The sequence below is a fragment of the Aulonocara stuartgranti genome, assembly GCF_965226115.1.
Source record: "Aulonocara stuartgranti genome assembly, chromosome: 8".
NCBI classification, from domain to species: Eukaryota; Metazoa; Chordata; class Actinopteri; order Cichliformes; family Cichlidae; genus Aulonocara; species Aulonocara stuartgranti.
Window position 1 is genome coordinate 24,403,246 of NC_138959.1, and position 26,830 is coordinate 24,430,075.

General features: G+C 39.9%; 2 protein-coding genes and 1 long non-coding RNA gene across 6 annotated transcripts in view; 2 read left to right on the top strand and 1 right to left on the bottom strand.

Annotated features, from left to right (window-relative positions):
- Positions 1 to 26,830, top strand: part of LOC309712689 — a 354,596-nt gene that overhangs the window by 35,560 nt on the left and 292,206 nt on the right. The gene's annotated exons all lie outside the window — the stretch shown is intronic.
- rab26 (RAB26, member RAS oncogene family) overlaps positions 1 to 26,830 on the bottom strand; it is a 114,866-nt gene that overhangs the window by 7,784 nt on the left and 80,252 nt on the right. For all 3 annotated transcript variants that reach the window (XM_082543690.1, XM_082543688.1, XM_082543689.1), the window contains 2 exons: positions 2,313 to 2,378; positions 294 to 350 (listed from right to left, as the gene is read on the bottom strand). In XM_082543690.1, coding sequence (XP_082399816.1) covers positions 294 to 350; positions 2,313 to 2,378 — 123 coding nt within the window. The remainder of the gene's footprint in view (positions 1 to 293; positions 351 to 2,312; positions 2,379 to 26,830) is intronic.
- On the top strand, positions 10,880 to 13,871 carry LOC309713195 (uncharacterized protein). Of its 2 annotated transcripts, none has more exons than XM_082544601.1 (3): positions 10,880 to 11,001; positions 11,574 to 12,548; positions 13,373 to 13,871. In XM_082544601.1, exons 2-3 carry the CDS (start codon positions 11,600 to 11,602, stop codon positions 13,432 to 13,434), a joined length of 1,011 nt encoding a protein of 336 aa, XP_082400727.1. In that variant the 5' UTR covers positions 10,880 to 11,001; positions 11,574 to 11,599; the 3' UTR covers positions 13,435 to 13,871. The 2 variants fall into 2 exon arrangements, with proteins under 2 accessions (XP_082400727.1, XP_082400726.1); XM_082544600.1 differs by having other exon boundaries at positions 10,883 to 11,054.

Below are 26,830 nucleotides of genomic sequence, written 5' to 3' on the forward strand. Positions count from 1 at the left end.
CGTCTGCCACACTACTCCATACCACTTCATATTTAGCCTTCTCTAACATGCCTCTCAGAGCTTATCTGAGCGAAACGGCCTGGAAAATTATGTTAGCAATCCCCCATCATTTATTCCAAACAATAACAACATTATGTGCCTGTATGAATACATAAGGAGGGGGAGAGAATTTCAGGGTCAACTTTGCTGCATGAGCGGATTAAGTATAGTAAGTATTTTTTATTCTTGTTACATGTGTCAAACGTTATGTGTGCTATGTGTATAGGCACAAGTTTGTGTTATAGAAAGCTCACCTTTGCCAGTTTCTCCCCCTCTTCTCGCTTCACCACCCTGTCATGTGTCACGTCAGCCTAGAACATATGGGACAGACAGCACAGAATCAGAAACAATCACTTATATTCTTCTCACAGTGTCTTTAGTGTAGTTGGTCCTAATGACAAAATATGTTTTTTAATAAGCATAAAAAAATACAGAGACTGTGACCCTCCTCGTTTTAGATGCTTGAGCTAGCAACTCTATAACAAGCACAATTTTTTTAGGACTGTTGCTATTTCATTAGCTCTGCTAATCTAGTTACCATATTAGCAAGTCGGTATGAGAACACAATGACCTAACTGGAAGAAAAATTAGGTTTATTATTTGTGTGAATACACGTCTTTGAACATAAAGCTTTTATTTACATTATATTCTTTTATTTTTTAGCAACTTCATGGCTATTTAATATATAATATTTGACTTTCAGTATTGGCTAGTAGCTAGCTTTCTGCTAGCTTAATTATTCTAGGGTTTACAGAAAATGCTATTACTGTAAATACAGCTGATAAAAGTGGAATTTACAGTCTAAAAACTAAGTCTACAGCAAGTATGTTACTGAGCAATTAGATACTGAACAGAAAAAGATACTTGGCATTAATTTAGGATTGTGACTAATGTAAGCCTTAGTCACGCTACAGTAAAAACAGGACAATAAGCTTGCAATTTAGCAAAAAATTGGTAGTTGTTTGGGTGTTTTTGCTTTTGGAGGCTCACTGCAAGTCCTTGCAGCTAATAACTGGTTGCCCAGATGTTGATGATGCAACCATCAACCTCAGAGTGATCACTTTTAAATACGAGGCAGGAGTGGGAGGCAACCTGTCTAACTCAGATTGACTGAAATCCCTCTAAAACAGATTAGCCAAGGTTTGCAAATAACTGCCATATCATTTATACGTTGCAATCTGAGTCAGTCTGCGCTGATAAGCACAACCCATCTGTAATGCATGTCTTTGCAATAAGGTTGATTAAACAGGTTGTGTTCTGGTTATATCACTTTATAATCGCAAGGTTGCTGTGCGCATATTGCAGTTAAATTGCTACCCTGCAGCAACTACATTACTATTTGTGGAAGAATTTATGAATTCTTGTTTTAAATCTATGAGGTTCTGTCTAGACTCTAAATGTAAGTAGTTAATGTGAATTTCTGTTTAATGGGATTTTTTGTGCATTTAGTTGGTAAGAGATTTGCAATTCTTGTCAGTTTATCAAAGTTAATGGTTTAAACAGATTGAGGGTAACTGCCAACATGACCCCATTCAATGATAAACTTATTGCAGACTGACTCCATCCTATTGCCATTTTATTGCTGCTTTGACATACCAAAGTCAGTTTGAAGCCTGCAACAGATTGTGCATTGTTTCTTCAGAGCAACCATTTCAAACCAGTGAGGTCACAAGTTAACTGCACGTAGTTAGAATTATTTTGGTCATGTTACAGGATGCAACTACTGTTTTCTCTTGTGTGACTGCAGAAGAAAGAATATGAATATATTAACTAACTCTTCTTGAAGCTTCCACTGTTGCCACTAACTCCTGAGCAAAACATTTGTCTGGCTGGTTATGTTAAATGTCTAGCTTTGCTAGTTGTTAAGTGTTCCACTGTGTACAGCAGCTCCATAAAACCATAAATTTGAAGGCTAAAATCAAACAATGCTAAAAAGCTCATTAAAGCTGTAAACCTTTCCATTCATCAATATGAGCAACCACTTAATGTCACGCTCAAAGCGACTTGATTAGTTGCTAGTATTAATGTGAACTATTGATTAGTTAAGCTTTAATAATGTGCATTGTTTTGCTTTGTTCTGATATAATGATGTAACTACTGAAAACTTTTTGACATTGGAAAATCATTTCTATAAAAAAAAAATTTCCCCTGCTTTTGTGCATATCCATTACACTCTGGCTCAAGGCCCTACTATACCGCCTGTGATCCCTTCTTCCCACCCTCTATGAGTCCATCTGTCCATCTATCTCCCAGTGTTGGCAACAAGGTCTCACCTTGTTGCCCAGCAGCATGACGACCACATCCTGCTGGGCATATTCATGAATCTCTGTCAGCCATGCCTGGAGATGGAAATAGAGCAAAGAGTGGTGAAGAAATTCAGAACAGGAGAGGATGAGCAGGAAAAACGGGTCGTTCAGAGGAGATAGGACTGATCGAGGGGTGGGATAGGAGATAAAGACTACTGACAAAGGAGACGAATGAATCCACTGAGAAGGAGAAAAAGGGAAAGAAAAGATTAATTTGTTGGTTGCTGCTCTTACTTCATCTTGTTCTCCCCTTCTCCCTCCTCCAGATCGTCCCCTCTTTGCCCCTTTTCTCTTTTCTTTTATGTCTATCCATCCATCTCCTTCCAATTACAGGTCAGTGGTCACTTCCCTTTTTGCTGGCTTGGTTAAAAAGCCCTTAATGTTTCTCACTCCTGCACACTAGCGTCTAATTTCCTACATCTTCCTACATACTTAACTGTTGCCATTTGTATACCAAAGAAAAAGCATGTTTCTATCCCACATTATTTCAGGTTTTTTGTGCAAATGGAAAATGTAAGTGAGCAAGTAGAACTGACTGAAATAAGATGACTGCAGCTAGAAGACAGAGAGAGATGTGATTAGTATAGGCAAATCCTTCTTTATTGTGAGCCACCAAGGAGAAGAACTTTAAATTTCAGTAAGCTGAGCGTATCAAGGCATTCCCAAACCAGCCGAGAGACATAATCTAACACATCCTTGTTTCACATGACTTGTGACCACACAGATAAACAGCTTGAAGTAGCAGTTTATCCTCAACCAGGAACGGGCAAACCTTTTCTGACTGAGAACCACAATCTAGGACTAGGAGGAGCCAATTCTCAGCCAGCCACTTCAAGAAAGACAACAAGACCACATTATTCTTAAAAAGCAGAGACTTTGTTCGAGACCACCAAACTAGATCGCCTCTGATGCTTGCCTCTGGCTACAAATCCTGTCCGATATAATTGGAAATACTGACAGTAACAGTACATTGTAATGATTATCCAGTACACTGGACAACCACTGGGCCTTTATGTGAAACTGATGTGCGCTTCAGTGGACAGGTGTTATGAATATATAACTCCTGGTGCACATCCTTTTTAAAGCAATCACTGCAACCTCATAGATATGCTGTGTATGTTGTGACACCTACAAGTTAGTTCACACCATTATCAAATGTAACTAATTTGATAGGTGGCTATGGCATTCGGTGTCTCTCATATATCAAAGATGTGATGTGTCTATTATAATGTGCATGAACTGGCCATTTGTTCAGTACAAATACTGCAATTTTGTTAAAATGTACACTTTAATTTTCATTTTAAATACTGACAAATTCGGAAAGAGTTCCACTCTTCTCCCATACGTCTGCTGTCCCTTATCTTTCAAGGTGCACTTGTTGAATTTTTATAATGATAATGATATTTCCTTGTTGGAATATCTTCTGTCCATGATTTATGACAGCAATCTGATGGCAGTGAGCCTCACACCATATAGCAAACACTCTCCCTATTTGTTGGTCTATTTAAGATTTGAACCTTCCCATTTCCCCCTTTAAAATGCCAATGCTGCTGCTGCAATTTTGCCTGCTCTTTCAGTCTGTCCATCACCCTTAAACATAGAAAAACTGCTGTGGTGTAACTTATTTGCAGGGATTGATGATTTTGGAGCCTTGATGACAACAATAACTAGCTATATTCTGCATCTTAACTAAAGGAAACATCTAATTAACACATCTGAACTTTGTAACAAGCCAAAGAGCTGGAAAATCAATTGAATATTCAAGTCAGTGATTTCTTTAAATGTTCTTTCTTTAAATCTTCTGCCATGTTTGCATTAGGAGACATGAAACCTTCCACCAATAACATTGATGCAATAATTAGCAACTCATGAAGTACCTACATACAAATATATAAAGATAAGATACATTAAGTATTGTGGGTGATTTTGAAACCGAAGGAGCAATGCAATCCAAGCTCTTTATTGGGATCCATATGAATATAAACCTTTCGTCAGCCAAAGATAAAAAAGCAGCAGGTTTGTTAACAGGTGGTCTCTGCCAGAAACAGGATGTATATTTTATTTATTACTTTTATTTGATTTTATCTAAAGTCCCATCCACTTCAAAAGTTTATGAATACCTTTTGGAGATAGGAAAACAGGATTATTAACACAGGCAATAATGATTTACAGTAATGCAGTTAGCTGGCCTACTTTCATGTTTCCAATTAGCCCAGGTGATTATGAAAACCATTTCAGTCGTGGTAATTACTAACCCCTAGTCTACGGGCTTTTGTGTGATTAAATCTAAATCCAGTCTGTTTTTTCCAACTTACAGATTTTCTTAGGTTGTGAATTTTTAAGAGGGTGTAGATACTTAATAATGAGCCGCATAGGATAACAAGATTTGTATTAGCTTTTCTTATTTTCTGTTCACAGACAATCCTAAAGGACTGCAAGATACTGTGGGAGTCTTCTATTAAGCCTAAGGATAACTATGAGCAGAATCTGAGAGCTTGTGCAACATTTAAAAGTATCTGTGCTGTCTGAAAGAGGAGAACATGAAGGTTACACTGTTGTCACATAAAAAGGGAATTAATTTCATCAGCACAATGGTGACATGCGGTACGTCCTTCATGGCAGCATCCACAAAAAAGATGCATGCTGTCTTTCCTCAACACACTATGAAGAGAACATTCTTCATGAAGGACAGTGTTACCTTAAAAAACCTGATAAACTAATTTGCAAAAACAAAGAAGAGAACTGTGCTGGTGATGCAAATAAAAAGCAATCAAAAAGGTCTTTGGTTACATGCACATGTTTTCCTATTCAGATTAAAAGATTTTCAAATCAACTGGCGCCTTTAATTGGAGCAGTGTGACCTGGCATAAAAGTGATGAATATGTCATGCATTTGTCTTCTGCTTTGGCACAGCATTAATCAGCACCCAGAAGATGGATATCTATCATCTGCTGAGTGCACTAGTTGTCATTAATGTGTTCCTCTTGATTTATTAGCATACATACAATGTATGCCATCAAAGAGAAAAGGGTTAATACAGACGTTTATGAGAGTCACAATAAATTTGGCATAAAGGAGGGTAGCTTTAAAGGTACAGTGTGTAAAATCTCTCGACCAGAGGTCAGTAGATATCAGATTGCAGTCAAATGAATTCTGTTTTCTTACCCCTCCCACCATTCAGCTGTAGTGAGTGCAGGATGTCAGTCCACTGTTGACCTCATGTGTCAATCCATAATTTTCACATGACGTCAGTACTGCAGTCCTTTGCCCTCCAGCCACCCTTTGAACCTTAACCTCTCCTAACCTGGCCTTACAGGCCAAATCATACCAATCCCTGCTTCTCCACTGCATTCAGTAGTGGCCCATACTTTGAAAGCTTTCATCCTGACAGCATCGTAAGGTGAGCAATTCTCTGTAACATACACCTAGTGTCATCAAACTGGAGCTCTGGCAGAGACGTCGCCATTTTCATGGATTTAAACAAAGCTGCCGGGGCAGAATATGGAACACCCAACCTAAAATTTGTAGTTTCTTTTCATATCTTCATTTTTTCTCCATTGATAGATATTTTATGTAGTCTTAAAATACCTACTGTCCTAAAACACTTTTGTCCTAAAATACTACAGACTGTATGGGCTGACCTCTGGCTGAAAGTGGCAATTTAATCTGTATTAGCTGGCATAGCATTAGCTTATAACTACCTCATGTTGTTTAGTCAGCTCTTTGTCAGCTGTCTGTAGACAGCAGGGTCACATAACTCATCTGCTGGCAATTAGAAATTGCAATATTGAGAATAAATGAGCATTTTATGCACATTTCTGTCTGTTAGAGCCCTGACTACTGTTCAGGAGGTGAGGCTTGAGGCGAGGAGGAAGAGGATGACATTTTATCCAGATGCCGGTCATGCTGTCTCTCGCTTTCTTAGACGATAAAACACAGGTATGGTCCCTCATATCTTTAACCTGAAGGTGCAGACACAAATTAAAAGTTGCCTACAAAGCACACAAACGCCTATCAGTTCTTTCCTCCTCCACCTCTAGTATACTATATATGTGGGCGATCTCTAGCCGCATATATAGAACATAATTAGATTATGGAGCAGCGATGTCCGTCTTGGCCCATGTATGGTGGCTACATAATTACAAAGTAATCAATGTATATTTATGAGTACATTCAGGTACAGTCAGTCACTGTACAAAGGGGCAAAAGAGTGATATTAGTGACAGAGGCTGAAATGAGAGGCCGTACCAAGGCCCAGTATAAGAGTAATTTTAAACTGTAAACAAATATCAGAATCAGAATAATTTCCCCTAGGGATCAATAAAGTATTTTTCGTTACAGTGCTCCATTATAAACAAACATTAACAGAGACAGACAACACACTAACTAAGAATAGCACAATATATACATAAAAGTCACTTATTAATAAATATGGAGCTTGAGCTGAGTATAATAGGTGTGCTTTAGGAGTTTGCCTTTAAAACAAACTAATCCGCTCTTCAGCTTTGAAGCTGCCACTTTTAGAAATGTATGTCCCAACACATTTACATTAAAAAAAAGCTATCTGCATATTTTCTGGAGTGACGTAAAACAATTTCTTCTTGCTGACATTAAAATCAGGAAATGATGTATCCCACGGCATTTTTTAATGTTAGCAATAATATCTCAAATACACTTCCAAGAACTCCTCCAAAAACCCTGCCGACGTGTCCCTGGCTGTCATGCTCACATTACGGTTTCCTCGAAAAATCCGAGGAGTTCCTTTAATCATTTTGCCAGCAAACCTGAGGGGATCAAACTGCCAAATCTCTCAATTTTCTGCAGCGCAATGCTGTGCACACCTCTGTTGATCCTGTTTCTGTGCTCAGCTGTTGTGAACAAACCTCTCTTGTCAACTTCAAGACAAACATCTTCAGTTTTCCCACATTATTTATGAATGCTGTATTTTACAGTACTGGACCTTACATTGTTTGGCAGTTTTCTTATTGTTTTGAAAAATTCTCCGCAAGAGTGTTACCAGTGATGTGTGACACAGAAAGTGATATAACCCCAAACATAACACAAATAGAAAGAGCCAGCTGGGCACAGAGATACCGTTAACATTTCAAGCATCAATAAGCACACATTGACTGAGCAGGAAGCGAGGCAAATATTTTTCATTGCTACTGGATGAAACAGGAAGGAAAAAAAGGTTAGGTGTCTCGCACATGCATTTCCTTCCCCCCCCTTGTGTGTATCATCAAGAAACGACTACTCCGAGAAGCAGTAATCCTCGCTCTCGTCTGTAGATTTACAGTGTCCTGTGAGGTTTACATCGCTTCATTACGCCAAGATTAATGTACTGAGCTCTGACCTAGCAGACCCAGCTCCCAACAACACGCGAACCTGCCAATTACTCACACAGCCTTGAAAGATCCCGGCAGTCTGTGGGTGGATTATGGGGAAGTGAGGGAAGGAACGCTGCTTCTGAAGTGAAGGGATCAAACTTCAAAGGAATCGCTGTCGATGCTGAGCGTTAAGAGTTCCTGCAGTACGTGCGAACATGTGTGAAAACACATGTAGTGTACATGTGACGGCTTGTAACACGTGGGCAAGATTTACAGCCTTGATAAAGATTTCAGTTTGACACTTTGTGTACAACTGCAGAGTCTGTACAAAGAGTCATGGGAGACTGGCACTCCCTGGACGCTCTGTTTGAGGGTTATACTGAATGTCCTGACTGTGGTTTTCACTTTGTGGGCTGCTTAGCATTGGTGTTCAAAAAAAAAGAAAGAGGTAAACAACTTCAAAATGTTACTGCACACCATGCTAAGAAAAAAGGGCAGCAGTCGCTAGAAGTCAGCGGATCATGCCAGGGTGTAATTTGAATATTGCTACAGCTTCCTTGAACCTTGTAAATCTCTTCCAAATACAAAACTGTCATCTGGTGTTTCCAAAATTCACCTCGCTCATGACAGACTCATCAAAATACGATGTCACTGTGATTAGCAATTCTGATATTCACAGAAAAGCAGGTATAGATAATTCTCCACAAACATGCCCTATAAACAGTACAGTCTCAGCGGTATGTGAAATACTTATGAACTGCTATCTATAGATTTGTGGTCTTGGACACAAATTTCCGTTGTTTTCATTTACTCTTACTGGGCGGTTTAATATCTACTGGTTTGTTTCTGATGTCAGACAAAAAAGTTTCGACAGGACAAGAGAGTCTGAATCTGGGGGTTGTGAGAGATTTATGAAGTGCGCTGCTTTTCGGTCTGGTTACTGCCATAATGCCACCGGATACCGGTACCCATCCCTACTTTTGACAGGAAGTAAGCCCTGACAAAACCAGGCTCAGGGAGGAGTAGCCATCTGGGCAGATGGCCTGCCTACTACAGATACCTTACTGACAACTTAAGGACCCAGCACACAATATATTCCTCCACGCATGACTTTTCAATTTTATTTTGGTAGTCTGAACATTTGATTTGGGACATGCAAAAGTAACGCATCTTCCTTTGTTATTTAGCACTTTTAGCAAGTAGAGTGTTGTCATGTGCTCTCTCTTCACTATTGTGACTGGTAAACGGTCAAAAATGTGGCTCTTCCATGGCAAACAAAAAATGCCATCTGAATTCTCATGGGACTTCATTATGCTATTTTCAGCTGTTTCCTTTCTAGACTAAGGCAGGGGTGGGCAATTCCAGGCCTCGAGGGCTGGTGTCCTGCAGGTTTTAGATCTTGGGTCAACACACCTGAATCACATGATTAGTTCGTTACCAGGCCTCTGGAGAACTTCAGGACATGTTGAGGAGCTAATTTAGCCATTTAAATCAGCTGTGTTGGTTCAAGGACACATCTAAAACCTGCAGGGACACCGGCCCTCGAGGCCTGGAGTTGCCCACCCCTGGACTAAGGTGTTACTTAGTAAAGCTATACTGATGTAATCCCAGTAGATGATATGTTGCTATTCCTGTGTTCAATTCTAAACACTCAAATCTGATCTTGGACCTGCTGCTTCTAATGTCTGACAAGAATTCATTTTTAACTGTGACAAATCTGTCGATCTAATGCACTCCCATCCTTCACCTCTACTGCAGCTCTTTTAGTGTTTCATCTATGTGTCACACTCCTCATTCTCACTTCTTTACTTCTTCTCCACTCCTGTGCTGTTCATAAAAAGCAGGCAATGAAATTTGTCAGTGTGTAATGATCAGATGCTACGCAGATTATATGTCAACATCAGCTTATTTGAACACATCGACCTATCAGTGACGTACTGATCCACCCCATAAGGGATAAATGTGCCATGTGCCATCTTACAGATGATTTACATTAATATAATGATCAGGTGTAACTTGGAAGTCCCTGCTTTGTTGTAATAAGAATATTTCCAAACCAATCACACAGCCATCTTCACCACCCTCACTATCTCCTGTTGCTGTGGCAGCAACAGGAGATAGTGAGGGTGGTGAAGATTGCTCCACCTTCTCGGAGCCTCTGGTGCACCTTATGCTATCTGAAGCCTAGTTAACCATTTGTTAACTATTGTTTTTTTGTGTTTGCATGCCAAAAACCATAACTCTGATGACTTGTTTGGTAGCTTTCTCCAGCACTGTGTAGGCAGAAGAATATATAAAATATTTAATATTAAGAAAAAAACTTTTTTCTTAATTCATTATTTTTTATTAAAATAATTAGTCATGTAATAAAATAAATTCTGCATATTCATGAAATAATATCGGAAAGATTAGTAAGCAACATTAAAAGTAACATTAATATAAGTAAGTAACATTACCTAATGTTATCAACTGTATAGGAAGTAAGTCTGTCTTACTTATATAAGACAGACGTGCATTAACTAAAGTTGAGATGTGATTCAATGCATCTTTAATGAGGCATAGTACAACTAATGGCAATTGTCAGGATACTCACAAATGTCACAAATGTCAAAAAGTAACAATGTTTCCTCTTTGGTATTTTGTGGTCTGGAACAAAGAGAGAGACGAGCTAACTGAATAATATTACCAGGATTTGAGCATCCACCGCTTGAGTGGTTAAAAATGTCCTTGGCAGCAGCTCCAGGGTTTATGAAGCAGAGATGATTTAAACTCTTGAAAACAAACACCAAAAATCATTGAGAGTGCTTATTTTTGAATATGGTACTCTATATGGGGCACTATGAGGGAGGCTTTCAAAATGGAAAAGCATCAGTGTTCGCCAAAGACTGTGTATTCTTTTTACACATCTTATATATATTCCACACACACACAGTGGAAAAACTCTTTGGTTAAAGATGCTGTAATTATGAAAATAACAGTAAGTCGTTTAATTACGATTTCTAGTCTAGTCTCTAGTATACTGCCATGGTTAGCTTCTTAGCTTAAATACCTTTCATGTAAACAACTAGACACTGAGAGATGTTGCTCTTACTCCATGCTATTATGAAAGCAGCTGCTCATCAAGCCTGACTGGAGTGTGTGTTTGAGTGCACATGTGTTATTGTGTGTGAAATGAGGACCTGTGTGTGAAATGTGGGTTTCTGGGCGTTAGTTTGGGGAAGCTGTGGTCAGATTTAGGGGAGGAAACACCCATTGAGCTTTATAAAGACAGGAGAGTGAAATAGATTAGCCCAGGCTGAAAGACAACAGCGATCTAAGCAACACCGGAGGTAAACAACATCTTACATTTCATGCTTTGCATTGGATCTCTTTTACTTAAGCTGTAAGTACATTGTAAACATACCGTTGTCATTCATTTCCCAAGAGCTGCACTACGTTAAACGTAACTTCATTTACTAACTTAAGCAATCAGCTTTTATCAGTGAATGTGATGTTTAGTAATTTAATTGCATACTCATGTGGAAAGAAGTAGTTGTTTTGTTTTGTTTTTCAAAGTAGAGGCTAAAGAAACTAATGGTGAAACTCATAAGTAATAAGGTTTGGGTTTAACTGAAGCCAGTTGGTGAACTGAAGGAACACATCTGAGACATTTCATTTTCTATGTGATTGCAGTGTTGAGGCCAATAAAACAGAAGTGTTTCAGCAATTAACTGTCAACAGGAAGATTCACACAGCATATGAGTGTTGACATAGTAGCCACAGTGTCTGTTGTGAAAAGAAAGCTGTTGTGAAACACAAATTTGAGAAGTCAAGACGGGCATCTGCTCTTCCTCTTTTTAACCTTGAAACATCCTAAGTGCCCCCACCCTCTCTCTCTATATATATGTGTTTTTCTTCACAGGCTTATCTGCACACTAATGTCCCAAGATGAACAAGACAAAATACCCCAATGCTTGTAACGGCACTGCTACTCCAGCACTTGCCAATGGTATTGATGAGTGGGGCCAGATGAGTCAAAATGTGGTTATAGGGAATCAGGTGATCCTCAGAAAGAAAAACAGAGGGCTCAAAGAGAGGTCACCACACAGCCTGGAGCCCAGCAGAGCGCGTCCTTTGTCAGCAGTGTCCACCTCTAATGTGACAACAAACAAGATCAAGAAGGAACCACAGCCTTCTGAGCGTAGCGCATCGCTCCCGCAAACCCCTGTAGCATCCTGTGATCCAGTGAAACGCTACTCCTGCCCCCCCATGGGGATCTCACCATCACCAAGTCACTCCTCATCTTCCTCCACCTCTTCCACCACCTCATCCTGCTCCTCCCCTTCTCCAGTTAAGACATCGTTTATCATCGGCCACGACCCTCTAGGCTGGAAGTTGCATCCCAAGTCCAGCTCGCTCAACCCCCGAGCTCGTGCTAACAGGCTCTCCCTGCAGATTCCCCTCCCCACAATCCCTGATGTTAACCCTCTGAAACCAGAGCCATTACCTAAAACCAAACCCGCCCTTAAACCCAAACCCTCACGACGACGCCACTCTGACTCAGAAGCTTTCCTCCAATCTCAGAGGATCCAAATGCCCGCGGTGACGCTGGATGAACTCTGCGCTGTGCATCTTCGCCCGCTTGCCCTTTCAGATGAGTCTGACGATGTGTTCAGTGAGGGGAATGAAAAAGACCCCAGGGTGACCCCTCGCAAAATACCGCCACCCGTTCTGGAAAAAACAGCCATGGCTAAACAAATAGCACAACTTATTGCTTATTCACGCCTGGGCTGTAAAAGCGACAAAGATGAAAACATTTATACCAGGATCATAAAGCCAAAACTTAAACATTCACATCACAGTGTGGACCACAACAGAATACATGCAACAAAAAATGGTAAGTGCTCAAAGAAAATCTCACAATAATCATGCTTATTATGTGTTAAAGGGACAACTCATTAACTTTATAGTAGACTGTCACTGACTTGTGACAGTGACAGAGCAACAATTCTAATATTCTGGTACAGGCATAACTTTACATCCAGACTAAACTTATTCCTTCTGCGTGTCATATGCATGAATAGCAACTTCATCAATATAGAGTTTACATATTAATTGTATGAACCAGTGGGAAGTAATTTGGTGCTATGGGTCGTAATGACGACTGGAACAGTGTTGGTAGCAGTTTGCTTTTCTTCACCTGCACTGGAACGTTTAATTCCAGCTAATAATTTTAAAAAATGGTATTAGTGTAGTGGAAATACAGTGATTACTTGCGCAATAACATTATATCAAAATCTAGAAACGTTGATCCAACATTGCAAAAGCATATGTTTTAGAGAAACTAATGAAAAGTATAGATACGCAGAGATAGCAACAAAGTTACCTTTGGTGTTGGAGCCTTAACGCAGTAGCTTTGTTTTACAGTGGGGTTAATCCTATCCCTACCCCCATTTAAAGTTTCACTTTTGTTTACTGAATAGTTTTGGGATTTGTTTGGCTTTTTGCCTGATTAAGGTCTAGAGCCAAAAACGTATGCACGTTCATGAAAGTGAATTTGTTACCTCTGAACACGACACATGGCATTGCCCTTGCAGAAGTTCTAAGTGCAGATGTCTGAGTATCTTGATTTACTTTTGATTGATTTCCTTTATGAGGTGCTGAGATGACATGCAAGCATTTAAGTGGAAATCGATAGTAACATCATCCCCTGTTTTTCAGGCATGCAGCAACTTCACATCAGCTGCGACAGTGAGAGGTCCACCCCACGCTTCCCGGGCTGAGAGATCTAAGAGATAGGAACTGAAAAGACCTCTAATCATTGACTCCACGTCCCATCTAGAGTAGAATAATTCTTCTTCTCTGTTGAGGAGACTTTTAATTTGTTCTTTTTATCAATTTATGGGGATGAAGTAATAGCTGTATTGGAAAAAACAAGGTGTGCAGATGATGAAATTACTGCAGCTTATAATTACATAAGCATTACTTACGGTGTAATACTCTGTGGTAAAATCTGAATATATCTATGTAGGCAAGGTGCAATGACAAAGGATAGGGCTAGGTAAACAGGAAATGAGCTGTTCTAGCTGGAGATGCACATACAATTGTATTGCTCATTTTAGCTTCTCAAGTGATGACTTATTAATTGAGCTTTTAAGTATACCTGTATCCTACATGCAATATCTTTATAAATTAAAAAAATCAAATATGATTGAAATTATTGGCTGATCATATGGTCTGATGTTTTTGACACTAAACATGAATTTCACCTGCTATCCTCCCCTTCAGCCTCAGCATATCTTTAATAATATAAAGCACACAAACCTCAGTCTGTTTACCAGCAGACACACTCACAATGTGAATGTGATGCAGCTAAGAATCGGTCTTCCCTTTCACTGTGCTTTAGCTGGCTGATGTGTATTTAATGCAAGTCCAGCTTACTGAGAAGTTTCAGGAAAGTAGAAGTGAAAAGTAGCGATAAATGCACTCTGTTTAAATGAGAGTATCTAAAAGAAAATTCATTATTGACATTTCTGCTAAACTCCTTGAAATACAGCTGAAAGACTGCATTTTGACCACATCTTGATTGATTTAAAATCCACTGTGGTGGTGTACAGAGGCAAAATTACAAAATATGACTCACTGTTGAGTCACTAAATGAGGTGCATTGTTGTAGGTGGAGGAGGGTACAGACTAAGAATAAGACTGGTAGCAAATAGCGTCTATGGCATTTGAAACAGCTGACTACGTAAAATGACAACTGAACGCCTGAACCTGCTCACCTTTTGTTACCACGGCTTGTTTGAAACCTAATTAGTGTTTACAGTATTCACGTCATCAAATCATGACAGACTGTATATAATAGATGGATGCAGGTGCAGTCAAATGGTAAGTGGCCTGTATTTGTATAGCGCTTTACTTAGTCCCTAAGGACCCCCAAAGCGCTTTACACTACATTCAGTCATCCACCCATTCACACACACATTCACACACTGGGATTAACTCTATAGCCCAACCAACATATTAGCAACATAATAGTAATTATCTATTTCCTGACATATTGGTAACACCTGCAATTGAGTGAAATAGTGGAATTACTAAATAGTGAAAAGCAGATACACCCCAGGAGAACGAGGGTGTACTTCTAGTGGCTGGGAACTGGCTGACAACCAGTTGGGAGTAGGAAATCTAAGTGGTTGTATCTGTATAATTGCACATAAATGAATATTTAAGAAGTAAAGAAGAGACAGAGGAGCCACCCTTCAACTGTGTTGTAAGTGTTGATGTTGCATAGTTTGTTTACTATGAGGGCACACTGCAATTTCTGTGTAGGCAACTTCTGCTTGGAACACCACAAATACAAAAACCAGCTGATCCAGGCAGAGTTGGCCTGTTGTGACAGTAAAAATGTCAGTAATTTTAAAATTCCACTTATATATATTAAACTACATATAGCAAATGTTGTTTATGTTTTGTGTGCCTGAAAAAAATATTGGCTGATATATTGGATTTTTTAATCACACACCCCCAGCATGGCTCCATCTATCCATTTATCTTCTACCTCCCCCAGCTTATCCGGGGGAACACCAAGGTGTTCCCAGGCCATAAACCCAGGACCTCCTCCTGGTGGGACATGCCCGGAACACCTCACACAGGAGGCGCCCAGGAAGCATCCTTATGAGAACCACCTCAACTGGCTCTTTTTGATGTGGAGGAGCAGCGACTCTACTCTGAGACCCTGCTGGATGGCTGAACTTCTCAGCCTATCTCTACGGGAGAGGCCAGCCACCATTCAGAGGAACCACATTTATGCTTCTTGTATCCACAATCTCGTTCTTTTGGTCACTACCTACTGCTCGTGACCATAGGTGAGGGTAGGGACGTAGATCAACCGGTAAACTGAGAGCTTTGCTTTTACACTTAGCTCTCTCTTCACCACGACGGACTGGTACAGCGTCTGTATCACTGCAGCCACAGTGTCTGTCGATCTGCTCCCTTCTCCCGTCACTTGTGAACAAGTACCCGAGATACTTAAACTCCTCGATTTGGGAGGAGGCCATCACCCGATGAAGCCAACATAACTACATCATCTGTGAAAAGCAGAGATGAGATTCTGAGACCATCCAAGTGAAAGCTTGGAAAGCACTTGGCTATGCCTAGAAATTCTCTCCATAACAATTATGAAGAGAATCGGCGTCAACCACCGGGAACAAGTCTGACTTATTGCGGACTAAGCTCTTACAACGGTTGTATAAAGATCAGTATGGGCATCAATCTTAAAACCCTTATATCTGTTGGGCTCTAATTAACTCACTTTGGAAGTGGTCATTTACAAGAACTGCTCAAACATGTTGGTATGGTTTTTTTAATGTGAAAGTTGGTGATCATAGCCAGAATCAACACTTTTCTGAAACTTTATTAAAATTAAGCTCTTTTTAAAAATGCTAAAAAATGAAGACACCAGTAGCAAGCTTTAAAACAGACTGATGCTATTAATGATAACACAGAAACTGCTTTTCACATGAAATATCTGTTACTACTTCAGCAAAATCCACGGCAAAGAAATCTTTAAGTTTACTTTTGTAAGCGAAATATTTTTTTAAAAACGCAGACAGAGTTTAGATGGAGTCTAATAGAATTGCGTGAATCTGGGTTTGGTCCACTGAGATGAGCTGCTGGGTCTGGAGCAAAGAGGAGAGAAAACTCCAGTGCAGGCTGGAAGCAACGCTGCAGGCAGGTGAGCAATGAGACTGCAGAATACCACACACAGCACACACAGCATATGCATGCAAATCTGAACCTGCTGCAAGTTTTTTCTCAGGAGTTTGTAGTTTTTCAGAAACTCCACATTTTTCTCCTGGATACAGTTCAAAGTAAACCTGTTTCTGAGAAAATGGTCCACGGCACTATGCAGACCACGATCACTTGAATTGACTCACAGTGATTCCAATTCCATTTACTAAAGTCTCAGTTACAGCAGAGTAATAATAGAAGGGCAGCCTGCTTTTTTTATAATACAGTAAATTAAATAAATAAAACAATTTTGATAATTACCAATAACCTAGGGCAGCTTTGGCATAAACTTCACACTAGGTGGTGGTCTAATAAATTTGTTAAGCAGTTTTCCATAGTGTGACTGTAGCCTTACACGGGCACAGCCGTAAGAACAAAGTCTGCCACTGACATATTTAATGGAAAAGGTTTTTTACACATTTCTGTTTGTGAATGAGGCTCAGTGTTCTTACCCTGCTAAATAAAGTGAACTGAAAGTCTTGAGGTGGAATGAACCTCTGACTTAAGGTTTCACTTACAGTTTTTTCTGATTGCTTAAGCACATTTTTTGTAACTATTGGCTAATTTTGCAAAACTCTTCACACAAATAAGAAAACCTGTCACCCAATAATCAAAACATTGTAGTTCTCTTGCAAAAGCAAACACAGCTAGATTAACTCTTCACACCTTCGTAAAAATGGTGTTTCCGTATCAAACAGTACACACAAGCCATCATCTACTAAGCACACAATGCGCCAACTGCACACTGATGGTATGAATACAAAACACATCTGGCTTTTGCTTTCTCTGTGCACAAGGTAGGCCATGTCAGTTTGAGCTCATACTTCTGTCATAGATCCATAAGCATAGAGGGATCCAAACTTCAAGTACTGGTGTTTATTCAAACACATCAAAACAAACACAAGTGTTCATTTCCAAGTATAGGATTATTTGCAATCGCCATAATGACTATATGGGTTACTTGGTCTGCAGTGAACATGCTTCCTCTGCCCCCAGCATCTGGTCATCTAGCAATTCTGTAAAGTAACAATTTCAGTATTTTTACATCAATGGTATTGGTGTGTTTCTCATTGGCATATGGCAGTGCTACAAATCTTTGTGCGAAGTGACTGTACTAACCGATTCTCATTTCAAGATGTCCTTATGGTACTTGCTACAGTGTAGCGGCTCGAGTTAGGCTGGACCCGTTGGCCAGCTACCCTCAGGGTCATTCCACGGTTGATTACATGGTCCACTATTGTAGCTCTGATGTCATCAGCAATTCTATTTCTTACTCTTCCTACCCTTCCTCTCCCCCCTCCTCATCTTCCTCTCCCCCCTCCTCATCTTCCTCTTGCTCCTCCTTGTCCTTGTCGTCCTCTTCATCCTACTTCTTCACCTCCACGTCCTCTTCCTCGGCCTCCTCTACTTCTCACTCTTTCTGCTCCCTCCATTGTACTCCGCACACACAGCTTACCTGTATTATAGTGCTTAGGCTGATTGCAAAGTGAACGAATTATCTAAAGAAGTTTTCACATGTGACAGTGTGCCAGACAGTTGGCAAGTTAGTGTTAATGATAGCCATACATGTGTATACTTTTGCTAGGAGTGTGTTGGAAATTTGGTAATTGAGTGTTGTGCAGTGAATTGTGCCTACAGTTGTGCAAAGTGTGTGTTACAAAATTGCAAACTGAGTGCAAAGCAGTTTTTGTGCTTTTAGTTTTGCAAACTCAGTGAGTGGTTTTGCTATAAGTCTGAATAGTTTTAGAGATTGTGCTACAGGAATCACAGTTAGGGTTTAAGCATTCAGAAAAAACTGTAAACAGAGTGAAAAATAACTGAAACTTTAAGAGTAACAAATAACAAAAGTCCCAGGAGCCTAAATGAGATGGCAAGGAGAAACTGAAAAAAAAGGGACTAGGCAGAGAGGAAGCAATCTTTTCATCCCTTCAGAGTAAAGAGAGCTATAGAAGCATAGCACACTGACACTTATTAGCTGTTAGTGTGTGTGTGTGTGTGTGTGTGTGTGTGTGTGTGTGTGTGTGTGGGGCATCCGTGTGTTAAAGTGTACATGTTTGCTTGGATTTAGCTCATGTGTCAGTGGTACAAAACCTATTGTTGGTTCCAAAGCAGTACGAATGAAATCATGAAAACTACAATGTTAGAAGTAATAAAAACAGCTGTTCAGTATCTCGTCCAGGTTGCATCTTGTTATGGAATTTAAATTAAGCACTCAACACAAGATTTTTGTGTAAATTGATGTCTATTAAAGCCCATTATGACATGTCACTGCATTAAATGTCCATTAAGCCCAGCTGTTTCACAGGATACAGACATACTTGCCAAATCAGAGATTTCTCCTTCAAACTTCATTCAAGTCAAATTTATCGCTGCTAATCCATTTTATTGTGACAACATTTCACATAATTTTTCTTTTTACTATTAAATGTGTGGGCATAATTATGTATGCAATTTTATAACATTTATACAATGTTGTGGTGGCAGAAATCTACATTATCTATTGTAAAAGTTGCCCATCTTGATGGACAGGTATGCCAAAACAAAGAAGCAACATCAGGGCTGAAAAATTAAACCCACACTGAAGTGTAGTCCCTGGAGTGGCAATGTTCCCGTGTATCCCCCAAATTAAAATGCCGAGTTTCACAGCAGAAAAAATCCTGTTTACAGCCTGCTGTCAAAAAGAAGGTAAACTATACAGCTGTTACAGGCGTCAGTATGTTAAAGTTTACAGTTCATGAAAGTGAAAAATGAAAAACTAGAAAATGAGAAAAAGACTGAACAAACAAGGTTGCCAAGAGAAAGACGGTTCTCCTGGCAACCGTACTCGGTTGCTATACTTGGTGGTTTAAACCCTTTCAAAACTAACTCCTGCTATTAACAGTATGCAAGCAAACAACCAGTATGTTGTTTCCAAATTATTTATGTATTGTTTTGTTATTAAATAATTAAATATTAAATAAGATGTAGAATATAAAATAGTGTCGGGGCATTCACAGGAGAACTGTCCAAATAAAATAAAATAACATGCTGATGGAAAGGCAGATGAGGAGGGACAGGTTTTAAGTAATAAGATCACCTGAAAAAAAATAACCATAAGAAGAGACACATACACTCTTTCTTAAACGCTGTTAATGGGAATGTTTATTCTATGTACTAATTGTCTAAGGATACAGAGAGAGCAGTTTCTCCCAGAAAATCCAGTGATGGACACAGGGTAGAAGGAAAACTGGGGTTAAAGTGTCCCAGAACAATCGGAAGTTATGACACCTTCAGTTAATGAGCAATTAACCCTGAACAGGCCAATGAATCCATAACATTACTGAGGCAAAGTAGAAAACTGTTATTTAGATAAAGAAATTAAAACCTGAATTTATTTTAGGAAACATGGATTGCATTCACTAAAGAGGAGCAGAGCCATACAAGTTGTCGGCAGTCAATTGAAAGCCTGGTATTGGGATGGAATTACCAATTTATACATGCGTAAAGACACAGTCAGTGCTGAACAGTATATATAGGTTTTCCTCCATCCAGACGACGATGGAAAAAAACGGGAACAAGACAATTCTCAACCATATACTGCAGCCACAGCAAGATGGTTTTGTAGTAGAAGTGGGCACCGAGCCGGTCCAGATATTTCATGAAAACATGTGGCACATCATTGAACCAAGTATCACGAAGAACTGGGGAACAGTTCTCTCCCAGAAGTCCAGCAACTGGCCTCGCAATTCAAACATTGAACTGTGGCAGAGCAGGTTAGGCCTACATGGACTGCGTGGGTTGCTGGCTGTGCAGAGCAGCAGGGGAACCGTAATAGAACTGGGAAAAGAGTCCAGAGTGTGGAGAACTAATTGGAGAAAATAAAGGGAAGCAGAACAGCAAAATCAGATGGATGAATGTCAGGCCTGAAGAGCAAAGCTGAGGCTGTAAAGAGCTGCAGACTGAGGCAGAGCAGTATGAACGGTAGATGAGAGAGATGATAAACTTTTCAACTTTTTTATATGTGTTTGTTGTTTCCAGCTGCTCAGGTCAGATTTAAAATGGTTTAATCCTTCATAGTGAAAGATATTGCTTTTTATATCTTATATATTTTAGCATAACTAACACCGAGCTTTATCTTAACTTTTAACCAGAATGCTTTTCTTCTACAGTAATTAAATTATTTTGATGTCAGGTATTTGTCATATCCTTTGTTTATTAGTAGGTCCTAAAATACATTTTACACTCAAGTTCTGTTATTACATTTATTTAATTGTAAAACAAAGAAAACATCTAAACTTAGGTAAAAAGAAAGTGTGTAAGATTAACTCATAACTGGGAAAATTAGTTAAAGTTACATTTTCAAGATATGACGTCTGCACAATTGCTTCTGTTGTGTTGCAGCATGGGGTTGAAATGTATTTATTTTTCTGGGTATTGGTATCGAGTTTAAATTCTAGTATTGTGACCACCCTAATGCTCACTTTGATATCATCTATGTACAAAGCACACAAAGCCAGGAAAAGCCGTACACCTGCTCAGCAGCATCTGAACCTGCTGCTTTAAACTGTGGTGTAAATTCAAGCTTCTGAAGCACAACATGTCATTTAAAGTTGGCTGCCAGAAAACTGGTTGGGTGAATATTTTGCCACCTACTATGGTGCCAAATGGTCCTCCTGAGTGTTGCTTCACATTTCATTTAATCGTATGTCTTGTTAGCATGGTGCTGCATCTTGAAAATTAATTTAATCTTAATAAACAGAAAACACCCTTTGCACAGTTGGGTTGCTCTACATATGCAAACAGCATTGTTGTTGGGTTTGTACAGATTCTGCGTGTGTGTTTTTTAATACAGCATGTGTATGTGTAAATGCCACTGTGTATGGCTGCGAGGCAACAGCACATGCAGGGGCATTAGTGTGAATGTGTGTGCTCCTCTTCCAGCTCCATCACACGCTGCAATGAGCCAAATACAGAAGGAGCCATTAAAGTTTCTGTCAAATTCCCCTGAAAAGCGGAGTAACCAATTAGTGGCCAACTACCACAAGGATGTCACATCTTAATCGCCCATTTCTTGTCTTTTACATATTTATAGGACACACACTGGCCTATTTCAAGCTGTTTTCTAACTGCTGTCTGATAAACTGCGCTGACGGCGGGAATGTTTTCAGCCAAAGACAGAAAAGAGAAGAAAAGAAAATCCACTGCTATCGTGGGAGAAGAGTGCGAAAAGATAACTTGGTTTGAGGAAGATGCAGCTTCGACAGAAGGGAGCGAGCAAATAAGCAGAGGAGAAACAGAGAAGAGAACGTGTCGACGCTCGAGAGGGGAGATGGAGGAAATCAACAAATTTGCTTGTGTGTCAAAGAGAGAGAAGGAAAGGGAGAGGGACAAACATTTATTTGATTTGGTGCCGTAAACTGGCAGAGTGCTGGAGAGTGTGCCTGCATTGTTAATGTTCTACTTGGCAAAGGAGAGGACCTTGAACAGCAAAGCACTGCCACCCCAGTCTGCCAGTCAAAATGATTTTTTTCTCTATTTCAGCAGCATTCGAGACATTTGAGGCAGATTTGCAGCTCAATTAGGCAAATTGGGCAGATTATCAACCTTTATAAGTTGAGGTTGTGATGGAAAAGAAAACAATTATCTGGTGTATTTTTATTTTACTTACTAGACTGTCCTTTACACCGATACTCATAAACACACAGGGCCCTTCAATCATTGTCATTATGGTTATTTTATAGTATTGCTTCAGATTCCATACATATTCCCTACAATATCCCTACATAGTATTTTTTTTATTGCAGATGTCCAAACTGGTAATGAACCGATTATTTGCTACAAGGTAACTTCAGACTAAAAACAATCTGCCCTCTGTATAAAGATCTGAAACTAATGTGAGGTTTCTGCAGACTGAGGTAGATAAAAACAGTGCCTCTGTAAAGTATTCACAAAGCTGCTGTTCCACATTTTGTCATGTTACAGCCTTATTTTAAAACGAATTGCATTAATTTTTGACCTTAAAATTCTGCACAGAACATCTGTGACTGACAAAGGGAAAAAAAGTTCTTCCAAATTTATAAAAATGTTAGAGCACAAAACAAGCCATGAAGTCAGTGGGATTGTCTACAGACTTCCGAGACAGGATTGTGCAAAAAAAAAAAAAAAGAATATCTGCAGCACTGAAGGTCCAACGAGCACAGTGGCCTCCATCATCATTAAAGAAGTTTGGCACCTTCAGGACACTTCCTGTTGGTGTCTGGGTGGAAGGGTCAGGGAGGTGAGCAAGAACCTGAACATCACTCTGACAGAGTTCCAGCATTGCTCTGTGGAGAGAGATGTTATTGGTAGCAGAAACCGGGAGACTAGACAGGGATGAAGGAAAAAGGAATGCAGCAAAGTACAAGCATCATTGATGACAGCCCACTCCAACGCGCTGTGGAGCACAGAATTAGGCAAAAAGTTCATCTTCCAACAGGACAACGACCATGAACACACTGCCAAGATAACAAAGGAGTGGCTCCAGGACCAGTCTATGAATGTCCTTCAGTGGCAAAGAGCCTGACTGAACATATGTGGAGAGATCTGAAAATGTTTGCTCACTGACGCTCCCCATCCAACCTAATGGAGCTTAAGAGGTTCTGCAAAGAAGAATGGGTGTGGCTCCTGTGCTCACAGCCAGAACTTTGTAGCTGAGATGATGGTGTTAAGTATGATATTTTGTGCTGAGATCATGCAGAGCCAAGAATAAAACAATAAATAAATTAGAATAAGTGCAAATACATTTGTACGATTGTACAAACAACAAGGTCATTTAAAACTTTGACGCGTTGTTTAATATTAGCAATGACCAAAATAACAGCATATTGATATGTGACAAAAATGAAGGAAAAGATGAGAAAAAGATGAGAACTTAGACTAAACTTCTTTGGAGTCATCACACTGAGAAAGGACGCTTCAGGGCCAGCATACATGGGCGAAATCATTAAGCATTCAGTAAATTAACAGATATTGTATTAAGGTTGTACCATACGGCATATGCAAAAAGATTGCAATAAACCTCCACTTCTTCTATTTGCACAGAGTTTTTCTGCTGTCTATAGTCTTGCCCTCTTCTTTCTCTCTGAACGTTTAGCTGGCAGCATGCCCGCTGACACTGAGTGTACATCGCATCGATTTTTACTCTACTGTCGAGGTAATCGTTTAAACAACAGAGCCTCCGCTCCACACAAAGGCCTTCAGTGATTTAATGATTTTTCTTTCTGTGACCTCTGTGTCCAAGCGTGTTGGTCGATACCAATAAAATTTGCTTGTGCATGCGTGCTTGCATGCTTGCTTGCATGCTGTGGCCTTTGTATGCATGCACTCAAGTGTGCTACTTGCATGTCAGCGTAAATCTTTAGCCAGCAGAGTGTATGGTTCCACAGTAGCAGCTGTATAGCCCCGATATGAGGTTGTAAAGCATTCAAGGCTTCAAGGAAAAATTACAACTATATTTACAGGACATGTAATAATGGAGCTAGTATGAATAATGCAGCCTGAAAAGCTTTTATCCAAACAGTACTCCTGTCCTTCTACGATTCTGGTCATTCTTTTTTGATTATTCAAGAGACATTTCAGTTTTATAATAAAAATCACCACACAAACAGCGCCTGCACTATAATAATGCGCCTAAGATGGGTACAAAGAGACATAATCAAGGTCCAGGCAAATATATTTGCAATGGTGGTGGAAAAGAAAATATCTTAAGAGCAGTTATGCACCTGTTGGCATGACAACCACCAAAACACATGATCATCAACATGTCCTTGATCATTCGGCTTATGGTTACCCATTGTGTAGATTGCAGTAGGGACACAACAATTTGAACATAAGTTCAGGCCATCGGTCGATCACAAAGGAAAAGCTACACCCTCTCTAATCTACACCTACAGCCCTTTATGAATTACCAATTAACCTGACACGAATGGCTTTTGGAGGAAGCTGGAGTAATCTCTATTAACAGGCTACAAGTGCTCTGGGAGAATGTGCAAATCCCACATAGAAAGACCACAGCCGATGAGGGCCAATCAGAAGGCCGGAACCTTCTTGCTTTGGGGTCACAGTGCAACATGCTTAACAAAGCAAAGGTGCAGTCATCACTACTAATCTGATGTGAGAATCTCTTCAACTCATGCATCTGTGGGCTGGACAGCACCTTGGCATCCAAGCTAGCAAGCATTAGCTTATGATGCCACCCTTTCTTCCAAATACTGGAAAAAAATAAATAAATAAACAATCTAAATTGCGGGTTTTAAATTCTCTACAGCAGGCACATTGTACTGGCAGTAAAACAGAGACATAAAAATGGCAGAATAGAGGAAAAAGAGACCGGTCAAACAGCAATAACAATAGTTGTAGTTGCGATTACAGATTGAAAAGAGTCTCAAAAGGAGAGAGAATGATAGATGGACAGCACTGGGGACTGTGTCTCCAGTGCTTATCTTAAAGTTGCTCTCCAGCCTTCACTCTGAAGCACTGCTGCTAATAGATTCACACCATGGGTGGCATACAGGGCAGTGAAGTAGCTTTGCAGAGCAGCGTGCGCCACATGACTACATTTATCTCAGTTAAAGCTTGAATAGATGATCTTCAAACTTCTTGTATCACTTGTAATTCCATCCCAACAATAAATGGTTTTAACCAGTTATTAAATATGTAGCTTTAAACGGCTTGTTTGAAGAACCCATGGAAAACTCTTTTGCTTCACTAACAGAAGTACTGCTAGTATAAAAACAAATTCACCGTTCACTGCAACTACATTTTTAGACAACTAAATGTAAAATTCTCAAAATGCATACAGTGTTAATTGGAACATTATATTTAGTACAGAGCTGTTTAAGTCCTATATTTGTACACACTGTTGCATAGACTGCAGTTATAATAACTTACGTGCTTTAACGTGTCACTATGGCAGTTAAATAGCATCTTGACGATTTGGTCTGGCTTATGCCGATAAAGTCCCTCATTAAAAAAGGCCAACTTTAGAGTAGAAATACATAAGTCTACAGCCTGTTACAAAAACATTTCTCATTTTAACTACATAATGTTCTTATTTATGACAAATATGGGGTAGTGGTGGTCGTGGAGGGACCACAGGTAACTTGAGTTGTGTGAATCAAGCTTGGTTAGCAATCCCATTATATCAGCTGATAGCAGATGAAGGTAATGACAGCCTACATCAGTTGATAGTCCAGCTGCTATAAGCCACTTTACAACTCCTCCTTAAACAGTGTAATGGCAAGCAGGTGTTCCACACACATATGAAAGGTGTGGAAAATACAAATGACTGCAAATAGAAATAAATCCTCTTTTCGCTATATTGCTCCTCAATGAAATGCAAATGTGACAAGTAAAAATTGCTCTCATTTACACAAACAGATGTGCACTGTTTAGGAGAACCTGTGGGGTGATCGTGGCTCAAGAGTTGGCAGTTCGCCTTGTAATCGGAAGGTTGCCGGTTCGAGCCCCGGCTCGGACAGTCTCGGTCGTTGTGTCCTTGGGCAGGACACTTCACCTACCGCCTACTGGTGTTGGCCAGAAGGGCCGACGGCGCGATATGGCAGCCTCGCTTCTGTCAGTCTGCCCCAGTGGCTACAACTGTAGCTTGCCTCCACCTGTGTGTGAATGGGTGGATGACTGGGTGTGTAAAGTGCTTTGGGGTCCCTAGGGGACTGTACAAATACAGGCCATTTACCATTTGCACCTTGCTTACCAGGGTAGCTACTATTAGCTGACATTGCTTGCTAATGATGGCACAACTCCCAGGGAGATTTCTTGCTCCCACAACAGCCAAATACTACAAATCCTGCAGGTAAGAGTGAAGCATACAGTGCCCCATGAACCTTATACAATACATAGTACAAATAAAAACAAGGGAGTGTGGGTGTCTGCACCTCGATTATTGTAATTAGAACTAATGAACACTAATGAACCCAAATTACCTTTGCGTGGGTGCCTGTTTCTCAGATTGTCGTGGCTCACTGTGCTGAGCAGGTGTGCTCTCTCTGAAGGGATTAGGGCTCGCAGTATATTCGTGACACACACATATACACACACTTCCAACTGTCCACTAGCATCCTACTGTGTCTGCATCTGCTCTGAAGCATTAAAGCTGGTTTTTTGTTTTTGTCTTTTTGAACTGATGCTGATAACTACAAAAACACTCAAACACTCAGAAACAACGACGCTCCATTTAGAGGAGGCTGGATGCGTTATACAAGTAACACCGCACATGACAAATTGCTCTGTATAATCTGGAGTAAAATCATGTCAGGATAATGAGGATTTATCTTCTGATGTGAAACGATAACAGTGCTACGGCTTCATAAAGTTAAATTAAGCAAGAAATAATTCAACAAATCAGGCCAG